The following is a 24,490-nucleotide window of genomic DNA, read 5'->3' as shown; positions in this document are numbered from 1 at the left end:
TCTCTAGAGCTGAACTGTTTCAATTTCTTTACATTTTAATATCTTTCAGGGCTAATCTCCCATCATTGCCCTTGGTTACAGCCTTTCAGTTGGACTGACCTAGAGAGACACTGATTGGGGGAGGTGGAGATGGTCCCAGACTGCAGGTACAGGTTTTCTAGTTTCCATAAAGGTACCCCTCCAACTTGCCATCTCGAATCTTAAATTAATAAATTGGGATTATTAATCAGTCTCTTATAAATTGGTTAGCAAGAATCAGGGCTCACTTAGAGACTTGCTCACTTGAGCAAACTAACAATACTGGGGTTTCTAGATTTTAAAACACTGAAGGCTTGACTATGGACCTCTGGGGCACACCTCAGTAGCTGCACCCAAGCAGCCAGTACGTGGGCCAGCTGCTCTTTTACAGTCTTTTTAGCTGCAATAAATGGAACATGTGCAGTACAGCCCAGGATTCTACCAGGACATTAGGATGCCATACTGTGCCTCATATGGAGGGGTGAGGTGTGACAATGTGATGTAATGCTAGGGACAAAATCAAGCAAGGTGAAAGGGACACTCAGGAAGGACAAAATGGGAAAAATTCTACCAAGACAATACTGTATATTGGTTAAGTGCAGAGACTTTAGACTGGGATTGGCTGGGTCTGAATCCCTGCTCTGCCACTAACAGTACATGACCTTGGGCAAGTTACTCTAATTTTATCGGCACCACTTTTCCAACAGCATTTGCTCACTTTGTGTCTTTGTGTCACATTTTGGTAATTCTAACAATATTTCAAACTTTTTCATTATTATTATATTTGTTATGATGATCTGTGATCAGTGATCTTTGATGTTACTACTGCAAAAAGATTACAACTCACTAAAGGCTCAGATGATGGTTAGCATTTTTTAGCAATAAAGTATTTTTTATTAAGGTATATATATTGTTTTATTTTAGACATAATGCTATTGCAGACCTAACAGACTACAGTATAGTGTAAACATAACTTTATACGCATGGGAAAACCAAAAAATTCATGTGACTTGCTTTACTGCAATAATTGCTTTTTTGTGGTGGTCTGGAACCGAACCCACAATATTTCTGAGGTGTGCTCATATTATAATGGTCTACAATGTTAAGGAACAAAGAACTTAGACTGTGGATCTATTTGCAAAGTTTCCAATGGATGTCTCTCAGACAGGTGAGGAAAATTTTAACTAAACCAGTTCAGTACTTATAAATATTGTTATTACTTTTTTTCTAGTTTAACCAGTCATCTACATTTGAACTATTAATCTGAAAAGGGAGGGAGGAGAGGCAATATATAAGTCGTGTTTAAAGAGAATCTTTAAATTATTAATGAGTAGAATTCTTTTTTCACAGAGGTTCTTACTTTGTACAATAAACTGGGGTAGGTGCTGTGTGGATACAAACATGGTAACAAAGGTCTTGGCCCTCCAGGAGATTTCAAACTAGTCACATTAAAAAAGACATGGGCGGGGCTCCCCTGGTGGCGCAGTGGTTGAGAATCTGCCTGCCAATGCAGGGGACATGGGTTCGAGCCCTGGTCTAGGAAGATCCCACATGCCGCGGAGCAACTGGGCCCGTGAGCCACAACTACTGAGCCTGCGTGTCTGGAGCCTGTGCTCCGCAACAAGAGACGCCGCGATAGTGAGAGGCCCGCACACCGTGATGAAGAGTGGCCCCTGCTCGCTGCAACTGGAGAAAGCCCTCGCACAGAAACGAAGACCTAACACAGCCATAAATAAATAAATAAATAAATAAATAAATAAATAAATAAAAAAAAAAGACATGGGCATAAATGAGGGACTCACAATACTTATAGGAGGGTAAGAACCCATGTATAGGGTGGGGAGGAGGTTGAACTTGGACAGTTTCTTAGAGGAGATAGTATTCGAGCATTCTTAGTTGAAACTTGAAGTATTTAGTACATTTTAAAGATAATTTCCCATTTATGGGGAATAGCATAAGGCAGTTAGGAAAGAGAGGGTTTGGAAATCCCAGGGAAAATTCTGGGATTTCAAACAGTCCAGTTTGATGAAAGAAATGGGTAAGAGGATAATGAAATATCGGCTAAAAGGGTAGGCTGGGGATATGTTGAGAAAGTTGGATTTCATTTTGTGGTAGACACCAGATTTTTGAGCAGAGAAATAATGCACAATTATGTATGCAATTATGGGTGACAGGAATATTCAAACATCATCCACAGTTCTTAATATATAATTAAAATATATTTTTTTCACTCATAAATTACAGGGAATCTTTAATAAAACATATGTACAATAAATAATTATACTTAAAAATGTTCATCTGACAGTTTCATGCCTTTTCAACAGAAGAGGCCACAATACCAGGGAAATCAGAAGGCAGTCTCAATAACTCTTCTACTTCTTCTTGCAAAGCCTCTGCTTTCTCATGCAACAGCAACTACAATAAAAAATCAAGACATGAGGCAAAAACACCAATTTCTAGAGAACTGCTAACATTTTACCACCATCTGTTCGACACCTGAATCCTTACATACCAGCAAACTAGACATTAAAACTAATAATGAGATCGAAAAAAATGGCCACTTAAGAACAAGTGTTTACAATTAATGAAGCTGAGACATTTAGTTAAAGCCATTTTAGCTGATCACTGCATTTGGTATACCAAAAATAAGGGAGCTTTAATACTCTCAAAGATTTGTTTTATTGAAGACTCAGCCACTTAAAAATTAACTTTTAATCTATAAAATTTAAGACAATTTTGCAAAAATTTAATTAGTTCTTGAAAATGTTATCCTTTATATATGGATTTTAACTATTCCTCAAAGTTTAGTATGCTATCTTTTAAAAGCTTATCAGTGTTTCAAAGAAAAGTTTTATTCAAGCTTCTAAAATTAACATGGTTAATTTCAAAAGAAGCATAATGAGCAAAGAAAGTATTTCTAAACCCAGCACATAGTAGATGTCAATGAATATTTGCTGAATAACGATTTCTCCCCTTTCTTTAAAAAAGCCAGAAATAAAATATTCGTATTTGTTGCATCTGGGTTTTGAGTATATTGGTGTGAAATATTTGCACTATTTCTCTTATAACATTTTTATAATAAAAAGGTCAGCAAAATCACACAGAGGAAAAAAACCACTCTCTACCAATTTGATATAAAGCATAACATTATTTAGCACTATATAAAGGAGTCTAAAATGTAATTAGGATGTATATGTGTAACTGACACTGTGCTGTACAGCAGAAATGAACACAACATTGTAAATCAACTACACTCCAATAAAAATTAATTTAAAAAAAGAAATTTCAAATATAAAAAAAAATAAAGCAATGAAGTAAAGAAAAAAAAATGTAATTAGGTAAGCTTTCCAGTAACTGAGGTAATGGTGACCATGCAAAATGAATCTACCAACACATCCTGTAAGCACTCTACAGATCACCAAGAACAATAAGTAAACCATAAAAAACTCACATGTCAACATTACTAGAATACAGAGAACACCACCAACATCAAATGACTTGAAGTGTTCTGTTCACCCCTTAGAGGCCAACTAGAAACCTCTGTTACTAATTCTTTTTTTTTTTTTAATTTATTTTATTTTTATTTTTGGCTGTGTTGGGTCTTCATTGCTGACTAATTCTTTATATTAGGCTTTCCTGTTCAAATTACTGTGTGGTTTCTGTTCCTCATGATTAGACCCTGACAGATACAACCAGAAAGTAAGAAAGTACACCAATAATGATGGGGACAGGCCAAAAAGACACAGGAGCCAGTTTGCAGGGGCTCTTCCTGGCCAACTCTGAGACCATTTGACTACCAAAATAAGTATGAACCCATCGTTCACTCTGATATAAATAAATGAATTAAAAGATAAATGAGGAAGGAATAGCTTTTCCTCATAGTAAAATGCCAATAAAAAATATAGAGGGAATAATAGAGTTAGAAAATCACCACTTGACAAACATCACAGAAATAACTGAGGCAAAAATCATCAATGAATGCTAAAAAAAGCGTGTGAAAGTTTAATGAAGAATAGGATATCTACATAGTCTCAAAGTATCCACTCCAAAAATACTAATAAAAAGGGAAAAATAATAACTTTACAGTGGAAAAGCTTGCCAGCTGACACTTCCTTAACCAAATGATCAAAGTCATTATCAGTAATGTGATAAAGTGACATCCTGTGGCTCCTGATGTACTAAGGCCACACAGCTTTTTTGTGGCATTCCTGCAAAAACCTGTTTAGCCTCAATATAATCCTAACTGGTTTCCTTACTTCCATTCTTGCTCCCCTATTTTCAACCTCTAACCCACTCTTCTACTCAAAATCCTGCAAGGAATATCCATTTTACTCTTTCAAGCTTACTGGAAAAGCAGAAGGGATGGTGGGAAGGAGAGCGTGTACCTCAGTCCATAAGATGGAAGCCATATATTAAGAGTGGCTGAGCAATGGGACAGGGCAAGTATGGGTCCTTGGACACACAACTGATTCCTCATATCAGCTGTGAACTGTTTGTGTTTGAACTAATAAACCTTTAACATTTAAAGTCACTTATTTTGGCCATCGTTACCACAGCTCCCTTTGTATCCTTAATAACATATAGTGTAACTCTATAGTCCTGCTCTACTACTTACTGACTAGCTGTGTTTCCTTGGGTAAATCAATTTCTTTAAATCTTACTTATTTTATTTATTTATTTATTTATTTATGGTTGTGCTGGGTCTTCGTTGCTGTGCACGGGCTTTCTCTAGTTGCTGCGAGCGGGGGCTACTCTTCGTTGTGGTGTGCAGGCTTCTCATTGCAGTGGCTTCTCTTGTTGTCAAGCATGGGCACTAGGTGCACGGGCTTCAGTAGTTGTGGCTCGCGGGCTCAGCAGCTGTGGCTCGTGGGCTCTAGAGTGCAGGCTCAGTAGTTGTGGCACAGTGGCTTAGATGCTCCGCGGCATGTGGGATCTTCCCGAACCAAGGCTCGAACCTGTGTCCCCTGCATTGGCAGGCAGATTCTCAACCACTGCGCCACCAGGGAAGCCCCAATCTCATTTATTTATTTATTCAAATATTTGTTAAATATCTACTATAGGCTGAATACCGTGCTAGGTGCTACAGAAATGGAAATAATTATAACTTCATCCTTATCAACCCAAAGAACTCCTAATCTAATGGAACAAGTTTTAGTGTCTTCATTTGTAAATTGAATGTGACACCAACTCTGTCCACCTCAGAGGACTGTTGTAAAGATCAATCAAAGCAATACAAACAATGTGAGCACCATTCAAAAAAGTAAGATGGAAATTTACTTTTCAGCCAGTTCTGATCTATATATGACAATAGTGTAACAGTGAAGTTAAAAAAACAAAAAACTATGTGATTTCAGACCACAAGGATAGAACTATAGTTGAGATCAAGAAGGAAATAACCCCAAACTGTTGTGTAATGGATTTACCCACATGGAGCAGGAGGGTAATGACAAAGTGGATTGCGTCTAGCAAAGGGTAACCAGGATAGTGAATAGCCTAAAACTAGGTTATTTACTACAGGTGAAAGAAACAGAAAAGAGAAGCCCTTGGAGGCAAGAAGAGCCGTTTTCAAGTATGTGAAAAGCTAGCAAATGAACAAAGCAACAGCCTAGTTCCACAGGGCAGTACTCTACGAGGCCATGGTAGACATTTTAAGACAGCCTCATTATATTGGGATGCTCTTTGTAACACTAGGGGTCCAAAAAGAGAACTACTTAATTTTTGAGGTTGTAGGTTCCTTGTCAGTGAAGGTGTTTAAAGGTGAAAAGACCAGATGTCAGAGATGCTGACGAAAGGACTTCTGTGTCAAGAGTAGCGGGAGGCAGAGTTCAGCGAGTTCCAGAGTTCCTCGTACTTCAAAGAACTCTTGAAAGCGTCTTTATTTTTTAGGAGATTCTTTTCCTCCTTTTAGCAAGCCTTGTATCATAACACGTGTACTATTTTTACCCACATACTGTGAGTATAAACTTTTGCATATATAGTTAAATGTTTTTGCTTTTATGTCTAAAGTATAAGGAGATTACACTACAAAATATCATAAAGATTGGGCTTCCCTGGTGGCGCAGTCGTTAAGAATCTGCCTGCCAATGCAGGGGACACGGGTTCGAGCCCTGGTCCAGGAAGATCCCACATGCCACGGAGCAACTAAACCCGTGCACCACAACTACTGAAGCCCACACGCCTAGAGCCCGTGCTCCGCAACAAGAGAAGCCACCACAATGAGAAGCCCGTGCACCGCAACGAAGAGTAGCCCCCGCTCGCTGCAACTAGAGAAAGCCCGTGCGCAGCAACGAAGACCCAACACAGCCAAAAATTAATTAATTAAAAAATATATATATATCATAAAGATTAAAAAATAGTTTGTTTGCTTACCTTGGCTGATGAAACAATTTGCTTGGCCTGGCGTCTTGATAAATGATCAATTGTTTTTATCAGCACTTCAGGATTTGCATTAGCTAAGTGCATTAGACTTTTATAACCTGCATTGTATAACTGTCTTGCTCGACCCTGAAAAGTATTACAAAAATCATTACGATCAGAATTTGGGATTAGGAAAAAATAATTAAGTGTCTTACTGAAGGGAAAAAATGCACTTGCAAAGACAGGAATAAACTAAGATAATAAATATGAAGAGATAACACATCAGAATCCTGAGGAATTTTAAAAGAGGCATTTGGGTGGTTCCAATCTGACTGCAAGATAGCTAGTTTTCTGTGCAGCTTAAGTGAGCTGATATGTGCTGCAATCAGAAATAAGAAACCCATTAGGGCACTTAGGCTAGGGGCATCCCCAATCAAATGTTTTAGTCCAGTATCCCTAAAATGTTCTTACCATCTACTCAGGGGACCTCTGAGGTAGGGGTGTGGGGGGTGTGTGTCTGCATTCCCAAACAGAACTCCTCTGATTTAAGAACTGAATAACGGAGGATAAACTGAAATCAAGGGTTGGTCAAAAATAGAAAACTAAGAAACCAGCTGAGGATACTTTCTCCTCACTCCCTTAGAAAATGTAAATGACCCTCACTGCCACCAAGTCACCACCACCTTCAACAAGCACTGTCTAAACTGACAGAAGGTGATTCTTCACTGGAGTAGAGGAAGGAAGGGATGTTAAGAATGACACACATACTTGGGGAGAGTCACCCCTATTCCTACTGTTACTTTTTCTCACAAATGTGATTTTTCATCAGAAATTCTTCCAGATTAACAGGGATTTCTGGGAGACCATGGCAGCAATTAATTTAAAAAAAAGATTCCCATGATAAATGAACAATAAGGCTATTGTCACTTACCCTGTGTGACATGACAGTAAAACCTGAATTTTCTGTTAGTTGAAATCATCTCAGGTGGGAAACTGGGAAGCTACTAACCTCTAAAACTCCAGTCACTTCCATGAGAGGGATCAGCTCTGCCTTTACACAGTAAGTCAACTTCTTGGTAAGTTCTACCAAAAGGGCTCTATAAACCCAGAACTCCTCAAGTTCCTGCAGAACACAAAGAAATATGCAGAATTTAAATCTGGCGAGTTATTTCAAAATCTAGTTTGCATTGTAGGGGGCTCAGAGAGGACTCTCCCTTCTGTAAATTCTGGAAGTTGGGTTAAGCCAGAGATGACCAATGACTCCAAGCAAAATTATTCCAAGGAAACATGGCAGAGACTGAGGAATGTGATGGAATGATTTTACGATGAGGAAAAAGATTGAAAAGTGAAAAATAAACAACTATACCCCAATTAAAAAAAAAAAAGAAAAAGAAGTCAATAAGAAGAGTTCTATTCATTTTTATCAGAACATCAGCAAGTGATTGCATCGTTTTTCTTTCCCAAATGATTGAAAACAATTCCTACCTCTGGAGATTTATCCTGAAGACAAAATACTGAATACGGCAGGATTCAAATACAAGATGATGCTCAGTGCAGCAGTATTTAAAATAGTATTAGAAATCATGAGCTGGCAATTCTTAAAGCTGGGTGGGTAAATGGGTATTCATTACATTATCTTGTCTTTTTAAATATATGGTTGAAATTTTCTGTAATAGTAGTTTGGTGTTTTTTTTTTTTTTTTAAGTTTCCTTTCTAACCTTTGGGTATCACTGTGAGCATTTGTGATGCATGGAACAACATTAGCTAGCTACTTTGTGACCACTAGGAAAGTAGTCAATGCACCAGTACGGCAGCAAAAAAAGAAGAAAAGAAAACCTTGAATAGAACTACTGAATCAATCAATCCCAAACTGCCTTAGCTCTGGCTTTCTTGCTACATAAGATAATCATTTTTCCTTATTGTTTAGATTTCTATGGTATTTTTCTGTTACTTGCAGTTAAAAGTATCTTAACTAATATGATCGGTGTACTATTTTATTCCACTTACATAACTTTTTTTGTTATGTTTTGTTGTTGTTTTTTGTTTTTATTTATTTATTTATTTTTGGCTGTGTTGGGTCTTTGTTGCTACATGTGGGTTTTCTCTAGTTGCAGCGAGCGGGGGCTACTCTTCGCTGTAGTGCGCGGGTTTCTCACTGTGGTGGCTTCTATTGTTGCGGAGCACGGGCTCTAGGCGCACGGGCTTCAGTAGTTGCAGCATGCAGGCTCAGTAGTTGTGGCTTGCGAGCTCTAGAGCACAGGCTCAGTAGTTGTGGTGCACAGGCTTAGTTGCTCCACGGCATGTGGGATCCTCCCAGACCAGGGATCGAACCCGTGTCCCCTGCATTGGCAGGCAGATTCTCAACCACTGAGCCACCAGGGAAGTCCTACATAACTTTTTATAAAGAAAAAAATGCTTTAAAATATTGAAAATACATTCATGAGAGTTGTCGGGTAGACTGACCCTAGGATCAACCATCAAATTATAGTTGCTTTTGAAGTTCAACCTATAGATTCTTTCACTTGAACAATTCTGTAAGGCTCACATCCTTATAATTCTAAGTAAGAACTATAAAGGGATAGAATTATCAGGGAACACCTTTTTAAATATGAAGAACAAACACAGTAAACTTAAGAAAATACATTTTAAAGGCCAGCTTCTCCTTATTATCCATAATTTTTGTGTACTGATAAGCTACCATGTAATTAGGGAATATAAGCTAAAATTTAAAAATCAGCATAAATAAAAGGTATTTCGAAAGGTAAATTTGCTAAAATAATTATCATTCAATCCAAAGCCAAGTAGTTTTTGGATTATTTACTCCATTACCGTATATGATAGAACTAATTGCCATATACGCACACAGAATATGGAGGCTTAAGATAGGGCAAATGAAGTAGATTTTAAGTTTAAAAGTAGAATTCATTGTGGAAAAAAGTTTAAAAAAAATAAGTACAGAAACAAATATTACTATGCCACCCAAAAATAATAAATTTCAATGCAGCAAAAATGGTTTATCTTATAAACTCATCAAAAAACTGTCTGGGTAGAAAACTCTGGTCAGCTTTGTTGTGTTATTTAAGGAAATTCTGAAAGCTTCTTTTAGTAAAGTCTTAAACAAATTGATCTCAAATGCATATGGTCAAAATTAAGTTTTCTTCTTGATTTATTTTATAAAATATACACTTGATGTAGAAACTAAAGTAGCTGCCTGACACTGAAAGCAAAAATGGGAAATTACTGTGGTAATCAAAAGAACATGGTACTGAGTAGTCAGGTATCTGCTGGATATTGGTAACATACCAATCAAACACTTTACACAGTTACCACTCAGGAGAAAGACACCCCCACAGAATCTACATCAATGGAGAAAAGTTATTGTAAGAGTTGATTCCAGGGACTTCCCTGGTGGTCCAGTGGTAGGGAATCCACCTTTGTCTAATCCACCTTAGACAATGCAGGCAACGCAGGTTTGATCCCTGATTGAAGAACTAAGATCCCACATGCCACGGGGCAACTAAGCCCGCATGCCACAACTACTGAGCCCACACACCAGAACTAGAGAGAAGCCTGTGTGCCACAACAAAGAGCCCATGTACTGCAATCAAAGATCCCTCATGGCGCAACTAAGACCCAACGCAACCAAAAATAAAGAAAGAAAAGAAAAAACAACAACAACAAAAAGAAAGAGTAAAAAAAAAAGAGTTGATTCCAAATACTTGAAACTATTAATGATAGTTCCAAAAGTAGGGATAACTAAGGACTTTCTACTTGTTCATTATACGTTTTAGTTGATTCTGTCATTCTGTAATACCTTTATTACATGCCTGTATATAGTATTTTTTTAAGTGGATAAAATCAAAGATATATTTTAAACAAATTTTGAGTGCTTTGTAATAACAGAAGAAACGAGAACATACTAACTGGTTTTTGAGTTTAGTAACAGTTAAAACAGAAGATGCACACAGCATATATCATCTATTTAGTGGAATTACCTCACAGAAATGTAACACACAAGAGGAGAATGCGGCAGCTCCAGAGAGAAGGTTTTGTATATATCCTCGAGGCATATTGAATTTTTCAGACACACTCCAAATGTTGGTCTCTTTGAGCAAGGTATAAAGGACAAAAGACAGGTATAGTCTGTTGACAATATTCTTGTCCACCTTCTAGAAAGACACAAGTAAGTTTATGTACTGGACCTGCTAAAAAATGTACATTACATTCAAAATGGACAAAAGGTAAAGCAAATGAAGTTGTTCCACAGGACAGCAAGGATAGAATGGTTCCACAGAAATAAATCTAAGTTCTAACAAATGTACTTTAGATTAGTTCAAATTACCATTTTTCCAAGTGTAAAAAAAGAGATATGCCAAATTGTTTCCAATTTAAAGTTCCTTCTGTAGGGAGTGTAGTGAGTTGAATTGTTCCCCCAAAAAGATATGCTCAAGTCTTAACCCCTGGTACCTTTGAATGTGACCTTGTTTGGAAATAGGATCTCTGCAGATGTAATTAGTTATGGATCTGGAGATGAAATCATCCTGGATGTACAGGGGGCCCTTAAGGGCCCATTATTCAATGACTGTCATCCCTTACAAGAGAGACGACACAGAATGACACAGAGAAGGCAATGTGAAAATGGAGGCAGACTTTGGAGGGATGCATCTACAAGGATTGCCTGCAACCACCAAAAGCTAGGAGAGAGGCAAGATGGTTTCTTCCTCAGAGCCTCCAGAAGGAACAGCTCTGCCAGCATCTTGATTTCAGATCTCTGGCCTCCTGAACTGTGCCAGAATAAATTTCTGTTGTTTTAAGACACCTGGTTTGTGCTAATTTGTTATGGTAGCCTTAAGAAAGAACACAGGAAGGAAAGGAGTTGGGGAAACCTTTACATTTACTGTAGTATTTATAGGTGGTATATATATGTGTGACTGTGATTATAAATTAGACAAACGCATTTGTTTAGATAAGTATGTTAATAAGTTTACAAAGTAAATACTAGATTCTATGATTTCTACATGGTCATGATAAATAATTAATGTTTCCAAAGTTAAAACACTGAAAGAAAAATGCTTCCTGTAGTTGACTATTTCTATTCTGTATATGTGCTTTTGCCTGGGGTGCCTAGTGATTATTTTCTGGGTAAAGCATTAAGCATTAAGCTAACTCAGAAACTGAGTAACTCATGCTTAAAATCAGAGGAAGAAAAAGATGAATTTTAAAGAGAAAAAGTACGTTTAAAATATAAAATTATATCCTTTACTATAGTAAAAGAATGTTTACGATGAGAACTTAGGGTGGCACATCGAAGGATTTAAGAATTACAGATTCTGCATGTTGTACTGGATCACCCTTTTAAAAAGCATTAAGCTGAAAAAGCATGATAGCTGAAAAACAAGTAGGAAAAGATTACCTTTTAATTTCCCAATTTTAGCGCATCTTCATTATCAACTATAAATTGAGTCAATGTAGATTTTGCTTAGAATGTATTTTCAAAGCCAAGAAAAATGATATAATTATATTACATGGCAAGATAAGCCACATTATGCCAATTTCAAGATTTTTACAAAAAATGTTTAAAGGTCTTTTTCAATGTGAAGACATCAATTAGATTTTAAGTAAACATCATGTTCTGCAGAAGTTTTTTAAAAAGATACTTCTAAAGCACTGAACTAGTAACTAACCCATTTGTAATTAAGACAAATCCATGCCCATACTATTTAAAATATTTAATTATCAATTGAACAAACATTTATTGACTATATTTCATAAAATGTAACAAAAATAAATTTTGATTCAAGTTTTAAAAGATACATTATTCTAATAAGGTTTTATAAATGTTTATTATTTGGTAATGAGTTCCAAACTAATATGATTTTGTTTTTATTTTATATTTTAGAGTTTGATACAAAAGGCTTGTTTTAAGAAATATCTTTATTCAACATTTTGAAGGCCTAAACAACAGTCATTTCTGAAGTAAAAGACCCAATCTAAATATTGACAACATGAATACTGAAGTGCTATATATTTATAATTTTATGATACATCAATACAGGGGACAGCTGCACCATTCAATTCAAATGTAAGTAAACACCGCCTTCCATTTTTCAAAATGAAATCAGTAAAATCTATATAAATTTAAAAGATATAGGGGAAATGGTAGGTAAGATAATTAGGTTTCAAGGAAGATTAGATTACCAAAGAAAATGAAAAATGAAAAAAAGTGTATTATGAGGTGGAAGATTATATGAACTTAAGGATTTTGAATGCATGTTTGCCACAGAATTATTTCCACTTCTCTTAAGGTTAGTGTGTGCATTCAATGCTTGCTTCATGTTTGTTGACTAAACTTTAAAACACAAAAATATAAGATATCACACAAGAGTATTGCCTTTTCCACTTCAACCTTCTAAAATGCTTTATGTACTTCAAGTACATTGGGAGTTCTTTGGGACAACAGCAACAACAAAAACAAAAATCTCAAACTCGTCCTATCTTAGAATCCCTGATACCAAGTAAAATGCTTAATAAAAAGTTTCTAGAAGATTTTTTTCTCCCTTGAATTGAACTTATTTCAGGATTCCATAATACTGTGAAAACATTTTACAAATATTTTACAATTTATATAATTTAAGCCATAATAAGTAGCCTAAGAAAAATAGATAAATAAGGTTTACCTTTTCCTATGATAAAGACTTACATGTGCATGACTATTTTAGAAATACAAAGGTACACATAAAAAGGGCCATCACACCACCCAGAAATAAATACTGTTTAAAAAAAAATACCTAAATTTCTGGTCCTTAGATGTTTTAAATAGTAAAATGGGAATTATATTAAAGAGAAAAAAAGTGAACCAAAAGGATCAAGTCAACAAAGGAGATGATACAACAGCATTAATTTTGTTTTATGAACTTAGTTATTTAGGAAGGAAAAAAAGACTAGGTTACCTTCCTGATGGCTTGACCTGATGCTTTCTTCCCAATAAAGTTCTCAGAGACTCCAACCAGAACAGCCACATTTTGTTCTGCTGGGCTGAGCTGGCTAAACTACAGAGAAAAAGAGTATAAATATATAGAAAAATTAAATTGTAACTTTAAAAAGTCTGCCATTAACCAAATCCAGTATTTAGTCATATCACACTTTCATTATTATAAAAGATATGAAAAAACCCACATATTTTGTTTACAAATATTGCAAGCTTAAAAGATATAGTATTAAAATATTTGGGTTAGCCAAAAAGTTCGTTCGGGTTTTCCCGTAAGCTGTTACGGAAAAACCCGAACGAACTTCTGGGCCAACCCAATATAACAAACTTCAGTAGAATGACTTAAAGACACGGCCACAAATACTGTGACCATGGACTATGGGCTCATGTTTAATATGGGAGATGTCTGTGGGAAGAGAGAAGAGGGAAAGCTTTTTGAAAGTAACCGCATTGTATAATACCACTTAGAAAAACTTAGAGTAACAATTTAAAAATACGACATTAAAAAGAAAGTTAATTTCCTGCAATTAAAAGCTGCATATTGCTTCTGCCTAATATGTGTTCATGCATCTAGCCTGTTCACAGTAAAATCATAATAGACTGTACTCTACCACTTGGTTTTGTAACAAGTATGGCCAGTTCCACCTTGCTACTGTTGATAAAGATGATATTCCTTCTCAGGTATTAACATCACCGGGTTTGGTGTGACATGATGTGACATCACGTGTGACTGTAATAGAGCTTTCATGTAATTAAACTATCAATCATCAGGGATGGCTTTCATGGTTTTCTTTATATTCCAGGCATTATAAAATGTAGTGGTCACCAAATCACAAGAGTAAACTACCTTTGGGGAAATGGGACCAGGATGACCTTTTTTTCTTTTCTGCACCTTTCTTTATTTTTTTGATAATGAACATGTTTATATTTAACAGAAAATATTTAAGTGAAACAAACAAAAAATGTTATTGCCATATTACTACTTTAAAAACTTGAAGACAAAGGGCCCAATTTCAAATATATTTTAATACAGAAAAAAGTGAATAATCACTTGACAAAAATCATATCCTGATTCATTATTGTAGCCTGTATTGCAGAATCTTATCGTCTCACCTGCCTGAAGTATATCATCCAATCAGGGTTACACTGAGAAGCCATATCATAGGGAGTTGTTAGGTAAATTAGATGAAGAAGGCTTTCAAGCACAAGTCCTTCAAGACCTTTCTTCAAGTCTCTGTAGAGACTGTCACAATAAGCCAAATCTATAGTTCCTAAAAGAAAGACACGAATAGTTCATATTTCATAATCACCAAAGGGGGAAAGAGGTGACTTTAAAGAAAGTCTAGTTTAGGAGTTAACTAGAAAAGTCTTTAAAATCTCTTACTATGTAACTTAACACAACTATTTTGGAGGTCATTTTGATAGTATCCATCAACATTTAATAAGTACATACCTTCTGACCCAACTACTCTATTCTTGGGAATCTAACCCAGAGAAACATTTCCACACATATCCAAAAATACATGAACAGAGATGCCCAAGCAGCCTTGTTTATAATGGAGAAAAATCAGGAACAGTGTAAATGTCCATCAATAGGGGAGTGGTGAAATAAATTATGGTATCCATACTATGGATGACTATTGTACTAAAAGAAAAATGAGGTAGATTTAAAGGGATTAACATGTGAAGATGCTCATGCTATTTTATAAGTGAGAAAAGCAAGCTCTGTGTGTGTGTGTGTGTGTGTGTATATATATATATACACACACACACATATACACATACACACAAAAATATTTGGAAGGATATATGTATCAAATTGCTATGAAATTTACAGATAATGTCTGCAAAAATATATACCAAATTGTTATTCTTGGTAAGATATTATGATTTTATGATTGCTGAGGGAGGGGAGCATGAAGGAGGGATGACCACCTTTTTCTCTATATACCTCTACAGTATTCTAAATTACTTGTTTCAAAACACTTTTCAACTTTTTAAAGTTGAAGTAGTCCAACAGTTTGTAAGATAAGATTAATATTATTAATATGAAATTACAAATCCAACTTAACATTACATAATAATTTCTATTTTTTCCAATGCATTTCCTCAGATTAGTAATGAGATTTAGGTAAACTCTTACCCTTAAAAGAAGCTCGTCCCAACTTTGTAATGTGAAAACTATATTGGAACTCTTCTTCAGACCCATGAATAGTGTCTTTTTGTAGAAGTCCTTTTTCTGTCAAAATAGTATCTTTTTGTAGGAGTCCTTTTTCTGTCAAGTATCTAAGTGATTCGACAGTTATTTCCCAGAGACTTCTTTCTTTCAACAAAATCTTCTGCTGAACACCAAAAAATGTACCACTCATAAAGTGATATATGTCACCAAGATTTGTTGCAATCTGAAACAATTCAGGACATCATTAGACCATCTTCCCTAATTCAAGGCAACATTCTGAATGAATAATTAATCAAGATGATGACTCATTTCCATACTGCAAATCTATTTAAATAAAAAACTATTATAAAATCTACATAGTTGCATAAAGGTAATTTTATAACAACATTTTAAAATCAAAAGAAAAAAACAATTTAAGGGAGAAGACAGTTATCATATTCATACTGAAAACACCTACACATTTCTCATTCAAAAACCCCTTAGGTTTTTGAATAATTTTTCACAATACCTCCAAAGCTGTGCTCTCTGTTTACTCCTCAATTATCACTAATTCCCACTCAGCCTCCTTCAGAAATCCTTCCTCCACCCCTTTCCAGCCACATGTGAAAACATTCTTTAGCTTTAAAAATTGTATTAAAAAAACAAACAAACATGGAAAACAAAACTGAAAGCCTCCACTAAAACAGGATCAGGCAATACTTTCCCTGACATATTATCTAAAAATAGATAACAGTTTTTTACTGCTTTTTGTCTCTATCATTCCCATCTCCTTTTCCTGTTCTTTTGCTGCCTTTTTTTCTCCCCACTTACTCACTATTTAAAACTTATAATGGCAATCATAAGTAATACTTAACTCACCACTTGGTATTCAGATGTAGAGCTGTCTCTGAATTAGAATAATTTATATTAGCCAATTTCAATGAAATCAGCAAGTTATACTAAAATATAGTCAATCAATAAGCATATTTCTCTCTCTCACAACTCTGATGATATTGCAACTGGAAAACTTAACTAGTAGTTTCATATTAAACCATTATAAGCGATAACAGAAAATAATACGGAGCACAGACATTTCCTATTGTTTCTCCTTTTAATAAAAATCATTCTTAATATAGTATTCATTCAGGCCAAATTGTACTTTTAAGATACTCACTTTGTAGATTATCAACATACTTAGTTTCTATATTGTTTTTTGGTTGGCCGATTATAGTTAACCATGGGAGTAAACAAATAAACAAAACCCTTTACTTGATCCTTCTGGCTACCAACAGGTTATCTTTCTAGCCCTCTGTGAAAACTTTTAGACATAGTGGTTTAAACCCACTGGTATAGCCTCTGCTTCTGGCTTCTCAAAGCTGGGTTCTTCACTGTTGCCCCAACCTTCAAGTTCAGCCATGACCAACTCCAAAGTCAACCCATTCATTAATTAAAGTGTTTACCAAGTGCCAACCACATGCCAGGCACTGTGCTAGCCACGGGGATTCAGTGATAAATGAGAATAAATGTGGATCCTGCTGTCACAGGGCTTATATTCCACTGGGGTAAAGTTATTAGCCAAATAATGGCACTAACAGGAATACAACTACAAACTGATAGGTGCTATTAAAGGAAAGAAATGTGTTTCTACAAAGCATACAACAGACTGACTGGACTCAGTGGCAAAGGAAGGCTTCCCTGAGGAAGTGGTGGTGAAGTGAAAGTCTGACCGTTAAGTGGGAGTGGGTGAGGGTGAAACTGGAGATGGGGAGGTAAGAAGGGCGAGTCCCAGGCTTACGGAACACTGCAGTAGGAGCAAGTACAGAATGTTTGAGAAATGTAATAGAAGGCCAGCATGTCTGGAGTACAGAGTATACGAAGGCTGTGAGAGATGAGGATGAAGAGACAGGCAGAGGCCAAATCTACCACAGTAGACCATGATAAGGAATTTGGGCTCAATCCTAACAGCAACGGGGAAACAACCAGTGACAAATTTTAAGCAGAAGGGGGTGACACATTCGGATTTCACATTTTGCAAAGATCAGTCTATTGAAGAATTACTTGGAGGGGATGTGGGAAGGCAGGGCAGACAGAGTGAATGCAAAGAGACCAGCTGGGAGACCATTACAGTGATCCAGGCAAGACCGCAGTAGCATGCACCACAGTGTGCAAGCAGCCTACGTAACCTGCCTTTTTGCCTTGGATTCTTTTTTTGTGAAAGCAGTTATATTACTTTATTCAAAGGTATGCAAAGATCAGCGATAAAACATATAAAGTGTCTAGCAGAGCGTCTGAAACATAGTTGTGAGAAACAATAATTGGAGGCTCCCTGTATCCCATGGCCCAACAACTGTTATGATCTCTTATTAAGTCCTGGAGTTTCCATCTCTTCCACCAAACCCTGGACCTAGTCTCTCCAGGGATGCCCACCTCTACCTCCTGCCTCCTGACCTCACACTTCCCTTCTTGCCTCTCACCCCTATCCCACCTGGTTGTTCCTGTCCAGAGGACTTGACTTCTGCTTCAGTTCTAACTCTAAAGATTTTCCCACTTCTCCACCTGGTCTGTAATTCCGGCCTCCTTCCACAGCTATAGCCCTGTTGTGAAGCCCTACCTCAAGGAGTAGGAGGAACCCGGATGGCCTGTCCTCCTCAGGACGGGGCCCAGTAGCCTCCTATGGGCAGGCTTGAAACAATAGCTGCCTATAGGCTAATCTCCTGAGCCGACTCTGCCTGGACTTCTTGCTGCTGTACTTCAATTGTTAAAACAGAATATAACGGTTGCATTGCCAGGCCCATAAAACCAGACCTTTGTGGCCAAGTCAGTTCCCCCAGGATTCCTGTACCTGAGTGCACTGAAGTCCCAATTCCCTCCTAATTCCATTGCCTTTTGTGGAGTCCTCACTCATGACATACATATATTTGTCAGATGTATAAATATTCTCCCCCTGCCTTTTCATTTGTTAAGCAGGGTCTTTTGAAGAGAATTTTAAAATTATAATGAAGCCTATTAAATTGATTTTTTTCTTTCATGGTTTATGGCTTTTGTTTCCCACGTAAGAAATCTTTGCCTACCCCAAGGTAGGCTTATCTAAAACCTCTATCTCCTTCAATACCCAGCATTAATTCCCTTTCTTTCTTGTAGTCTTTCACTCTTGTAAATGGCCAGGGGATAGTGCAATATTACACCATTCATCTGCAAGGTAATCAAAATTTGTCTCATGATATCTTTTATTTGTCAATAAAATTTTGGATTTTCACTTAAACCATTCAGGTTGCTGAAGAGAGATTGCATGATAGGTTAAGAACATTGGTTTTGTAGTTAGAGAAAGCTGAATTCAAACCCTGGCTTTGCCACTTTGGGGCTGAGTGATTTGGGCACAAAGTTAAAATTTACTTAAGGATAACCCTAAAAAAGAGGTTTAGCTCAAGAGATATCCTAAAAACGGGAGCTAATTTCTAATCTTAGGAAAAAAAGAGTGTTTTCCCATTATGCCCCACCCAACTTTTTTTTTTTAAATTTTCTGCCTGATAAAGGCTATACTGATCTGACAAATGTTTATGGCCACAGGACTACAATGAACCTTATTCTTAACAATGGCAGAGATGCTGGATTATCCCACATCAGGACCCATGTCTTTAGAGCTCCTTCTATCCTCCATAGTATCCACCAAAGTTTCTTACTTGTAATGGATGCCCCGTTATGATTTGTTGATTTTTCACATTCTTCAGGATTAAAAGTGCACATATAAATCCAGACTCAGATTTATCATGTCACAGACTGTTCTTTTCCACATTAGATTAGAAGTTAACATTTTTTTTCATACTTTGTAGTTTTCAAAACTTTTTAACTTCCATTATCTCAGGTAATAGCAATAAGATATAAAAATATTAAAAAATACCTTCAAACCAATCAAAGAGAGAAACAAAGTTTGGATTCCCTTGGTGAATTCTTGAACAAGTTGGCTGTAACAGTTTTCCAATGGTCTGCTTATTAACTCCAATACCTACAAGAGTTAAAGCGTTATTATAAAAAATAAATTTATGTTTTGCGTTATTATAAAAAATAAATGGTGTTCCATATAAATTTTATATTTTGCATAGATTGTGTGGAGGCTGGGGGAGATAAAAAACATAAAGACAAAAAAATAAGAATTTAGCAGGTGTTCTCATGAAAATGGAAGAAGATAAATAAGGAAAATACTTTTCATGGTTTGCCTGAAATACAAAAGTATTCGAACTACTCTTTCTAATTCTTAATCATGGGGGAGAAGGAAACATTATTTAAAGGAATATTAATAATTAATTTTTAAAAGACAGTCTCATAAAAGGGCTAGACCAAAGTCCAAGAAAAGACAACAAAATGACCAACCATCCACCAGATTATTACCTGTTGCTTGTCTTTTTCTTGCAATATAAGGATACTCTCCCCAGTAGAATCTATTCCAGCACGGCCAGCCCTGCCAATCATCTGTTTATATTGATTCCTCTTTAAAAATTCTTTAGCAACATAGGGGGCTCTTAAAATAACTCTATGGAATTGATAAAATTAATTAAAAGTGGCACTCCATCTATAGCAATAGCATCTATTTTTTAAAGTTTTCATTATATTTATGTGATATTAAATTTAGTAACATATTACCTCAAAAAAATAGGCAACTACTGTTTACCAAGAATCTATGATGTCCTAGGCTCTTTATGTACATTATTTGTAATCTTACAAAACTCTTGGTGATAATATTCTTACTTATTTACAAAGGAGCTAACTAAAGCATATATACATGTTAAGTCGTTCAGTGAAAGTCACAAAATTAGTAATTACCAGAACCATAACTTGAACTTAAGTCTGCTTAGCTGTAAAACTTACGGTCAATCCACTAGAGCAATAATCTCAAAATAGTTTTGATTTGATACTCCATAAATGAAAAATCTGACCATGGACCACCAACATATGCATATTCATTTATGAGCTTACAATACTGTCAACATAAAATTGTAGATTGCAACTGATTTTGACCTACAAACATGGTGATTTCAATCCTGTTCACATATACAGAAGTTTGTAGCCAGCTTTCCTATTCAAAGGTGAGAGAAAACCTGTCATTTACCTAAAACAATCAGCCTACCTCTTTATTTATAAATCTCAATGGACAGCCAAGATTACCAAATACATGAAGAAAACTAATGACATAAAAGAAAAACAATGAGAACATACAGAAAAAATGTCTGACAGAAGCAGATAATACGCAGAACAGAAAAGAACTTTAAAAAATTCTAATTAGTATCCACAGAAAATTCTAAAGGGTATTGTAGTCATACTATGAGAGCAGACGGTTATAAAGAAAGGACAATAAAAGAGAGTTCTTAGAAATTAAAAAAAATTAATTAATTTAAACAATAGAACAACTGAATAATGAATGAAACATAGTTAATGGAATACAGTTAAAAACTGACTTTGTTATATAGAAAGTAAAGGTGAAGAAATCACATAGCTCATATAGATTGAAAAATGTGTAAGAAAAATTAAGAGATGAAAGCTCAATTTAAGAGGTTTCAACTGTCTAACTGAAGTTACAAAAGCAGAGAACAGAGATAACAGAAGAAAAGAAATAATAAAATAACTGAAAAAAAATTACTCTAAGATGAAGAAAGGCGTAAAACTTCAGATTGAAAGCATGTACCAAAGGGCTAAGCCCTATGAATAAGTAGTAGCTAAACTGGGAGAGTTAGGATTGCAGAATTAGATTTCTCAGTTTCTTGAGTTTCAAACCTCGGCTTTGGGCTTCCCTGGTGGCGCAGTGGTTAAGAATCCGCCTGCCAATGCAGGGGACACGGGTTCGAGCCCTGGTCTGGGAAGATACCACATGCCATGGAGCAACTGGGCCCGTGAGCCACAATTGCTGAGCCTGCGCGTCTGGAGCCTGTGCTCCGCAACAAGAGAGGCCGCGATAGTGAGAGGCCCGCGCACCGCGATGAAGAGTGGCCCCCGCTTGCCACAACTAGAGAAAGCCCTCGCACAGAAACGAAGACACAACACAGCCATAAATAAATAAATAAATAAATAAATTAAAAAAAAAAAAAAAAAAAAACCTCGGCTTTGAAACTCATTTGTTGGCCGTGAAGTTGGGTAAGTTACTTCATTATTCAGTGCCTCAGTCTTCCCTTCTATAAAATGTGGATAATAAAATACAACCTTCCTCACAGAGCTGTTGTGAGGATCTATTAAGTCAATGCATGTAAAGCTGTTATGACATGAGTGAGGGCGTGTAATAGCTGTAACTATTATTATACACTACGACGAAATGTTAAGGTTAAAGAGAAAAGTCTAAAAGCTTCTGGAAAGGGAAAAACAGCAAGCCTATGCAAAAACAAAAATGACCAACACTCACTCCTCAAAGACATGGAAGAGTACTACAAGGGCCCCAAAGAAAAAAAACTGAACCTAGAATTCTGTTCCTAGCAAGGTGTTCAAGTGTGAGGCTAAAATAAAGACATCTTCAGCTACGCAAAGATTCAAAAATTTTTACTCCCAATGCAGCATTTAAAAAATAATTACCCAAGGATGGCAAAATAAAAAATGGATCATAGAAGGAAGATGTGAGGCACAAGAGGCAGTGGTAGGCAAAAAACAAACAAACAAAAGGATAATTTACAGGTAAGTTTAAATAACTATTGATTATAAGATGAAAGAAAATTTAAAATCTAGAACTAAAATTCCAGGTAACTGCAACAATACATGAGGTGGTGTAGAAAAATACACAAATGCTAAGACTCTTGTTATGTTCAGCATATGTTATGCTGTTATGTTATGATACATATATGTATCAATATAGTTATTGATTAATTCTAAAATGATAGAAAAACACAGTTGCGTTTTTTAACAGTTTTACAACTGTTAAAAAATTTAAGAGTAACCATTGAAATAAGAGAAAGAGGATACATAACTTCCTCTTTTATTTCAACAACTGTCTGAAAAACCAGAAAACTTAACCAGTGACAGAGTTTGAAAGTAAAAGAATAGAAAAAAATATACTTGGCAAAAAATGTAGTCCCAGTATTCAAAATAAAATCACTAAATGAGGAAAACAAGGATGTATTCTATTCACAAAAGGTATAATTCAGCAATAAGGTATTTGCAGTAAACCTTTATATACCTAGTTTTGAAATACAAAGCAAGAACTTTTAAAAATGTAAAAAGGAGAAGTTGACAACTCCATAATTTCAGTGGGAGACTCTGAAACTGACAAATCAAAGAATCACAAAGAAAAAGGAGGAGCTGATGACTAATAACTGTTACATATTGAGCTATAGGAAGCTACATACCCGGGCTTTCCTGGTGGCGCAGTGGTTGAGAGTCTGCCTGCCAATGCAGGGGACACGGGTTCGAGCCCTGGTCTGGGAGGATCCCACATGCCACGCAGCAACTAGGCCCGTGAACCACAACTGCTGAGCCTGCGCGTCTGGAGCCTGTGCTCCGCAACAAGACAGGCTGCGACAGCGAGAGGCCCGCGCACCGCGATGAAGAGTGGCCTCTGCTCGCCACAATTAGAGAAAGCCCTCACACAGAAACGAAGACCCAACACAGCCAAAAATAAATAAATAAATAAATTAATTAATTAAAAAAAAAAAAAAGAAACTACACACCCAACAGAAAATACATATTTTTTTAAATCTCATGGATGATTTATAAAAACTGACCATTTATTTGTAAAAGTGTCACAAATGACAAAGAGTGGAAATCAATTATACTGGTAATAACCAAAAAGATAATCAAGGATCTACTCTTTAAAAAAAGATACTAGACTCAAAAGTCTTTATGGATGAGTTCTCTAAAGTTTCCAGGAAATCTCTGTTAAATAAACTCTTTCAGATCATAAACAATGGTCAAAAGCTTGCCAACTGTTTCTACACAACCAGGATAATAAACCATAACATCAAAACCAGATAGGGAGAGTAACAAAGAAAGAAGGAGTTCTAACAGCAAGAAATCTACTAGTGTTATTTTTCATTAAAATATTAAAGTAAATAAACCAAACAATCAACTGAGCAAATGCTGAAAAAAACATTTGATAAATTCTCACCCACTCCTGAGAAAGAATAAAACAACAAAAAAACTGTTGGCAAGCTAGGAACTGGAAAGTTTTGAGACCGGCCAACAATGACTTATATCTTACCTCCGAGCTGGTAGGTTAACACCTGCTGCTAGGGTGGATGTGCAGGTAAAAAGGCAGAGAACTCCTGCGGAGTAGGCCTCCTCCAAGAGCTTCCTTTCATCACTCGTTAAACCACTATGGTGATAAGCAACTCCAAATGGGATGGTGTGCTTTAAAACAGGACACAGGTTGCCACTGCTGATATTCTTCAAGTTCTTAATCACCTCATGTTTTTCTTTCTCTTTGTGTTTCAGATATTCCCTGGGAAAAAGATGTTAGACATGAACCCTTGATCTTATAGTGACAAAGTACCTAAAATTTTAATTTCAGTAGGTGCATGTAAACATTCTTTTTTTAAAAGAACATATTACTTTTATTGATATAAATACATAGACTGTTCTTAGAATTTTGATTTGACTTCATTAGCTATTAGGCAGTTTCTCTGAACCTCTTGTGGATCACAGAGCCCTGTGAAAATCTGCTTAAAACTAAGGAAAAAAATATTCACATAAACACAACACTTTGCATATAATTTCAAGGATTCATGAACTTCCTAAAGTTCAATCCTGTACCTCCTATGAATCCATGAACTCCAGGTTTAGACCCCTACTCTAGATGTTACAATTATTTTTTCACAAGAACATACATCTTTAGTGAAGATGATTTGTTTTAAGTCATAAATTTTCTTCTCTGAAGATGAAAACATATATTATTAAATCATATGAATTATATGTAAAACACTGTCTAAACTCTAGCATTTTAGAAGCCTCAGTAATATCCTCCAATGTCTCCTTACCTAGAAGCACCTATTATTTTAAAT

General features: G+C 36.0%; 1 protein-coding gene across 4 annotated transcripts in view; it reads right to left on the bottom strand.

The window, feature by feature from the left end:
* Nucleotides 1-2,252: 2,252 nt before the first annotated feature.
* HELQ (helicase, POLQ like) overlaps nt 2,253-24,490 on the bottom strand; it is a gene marked incomplete at its 5' end in the record, with an annotated part of 37,288 nt that continues 15,050 nt past the window's right edge. For 2 of the 4 annotated variants that reach the window (XM_082391105.1, XM_082391108.1), the window contains 10 exons: nt 2,253-2,433; nt 6,388-6,522; nt 7,385-7,498; nt 10,371-10,544; nt 13,326-13,424; nt 14,477-14,634; nt 15,507-15,765; nt 19,420-19,524; nt 19,908-20,049; nt 23,692-23,931. In XM_082391105.1, coding sequence (XP_082247231.1) covers nt 2,326-2,433; nt 6,388-6,522; nt 7,385-7,498; nt 10,371-10,544; nt 13,326-13,424; nt 14,477-14,634; nt 15,507-15,765; nt 19,420-19,524; nt 19,908-20,049; nt 23,692-23,931 — 1,534 coding nt within the window. In that variant the 3' untranslated portion in view covers nt 2,253-2,325. The remainder of the gene's footprint in view (nt 2,434-6,387; nt 6,523-7,384; nt 7,499-10,370; nt 10,545-13,325; nt 13,425-14,476; nt 14,635-15,506; nt 15,766-19,419; nt 19,525-19,907; nt 20,050-23,691; nt 23,932-24,490) is intronic. The other 2 variants (XM_082391106.1, XM_082391107.1) reach the window with 2 other exon arrangements.

Source organism: Balaenoptera borealis (assembly GCF_965194805.1).
Source record: "Balaenoptera borealis genome assembly, chromosome: 4".
Taxonomy (NCBI): Eukaryota; Metazoa; Chordata; class Mammalia; order Artiodactyla; family Balaenopteridae; genus Balaenoptera; species Balaenoptera borealis.
This window is presented reverse-complemented; position numbering and strand designations above follow the sequence as displayed.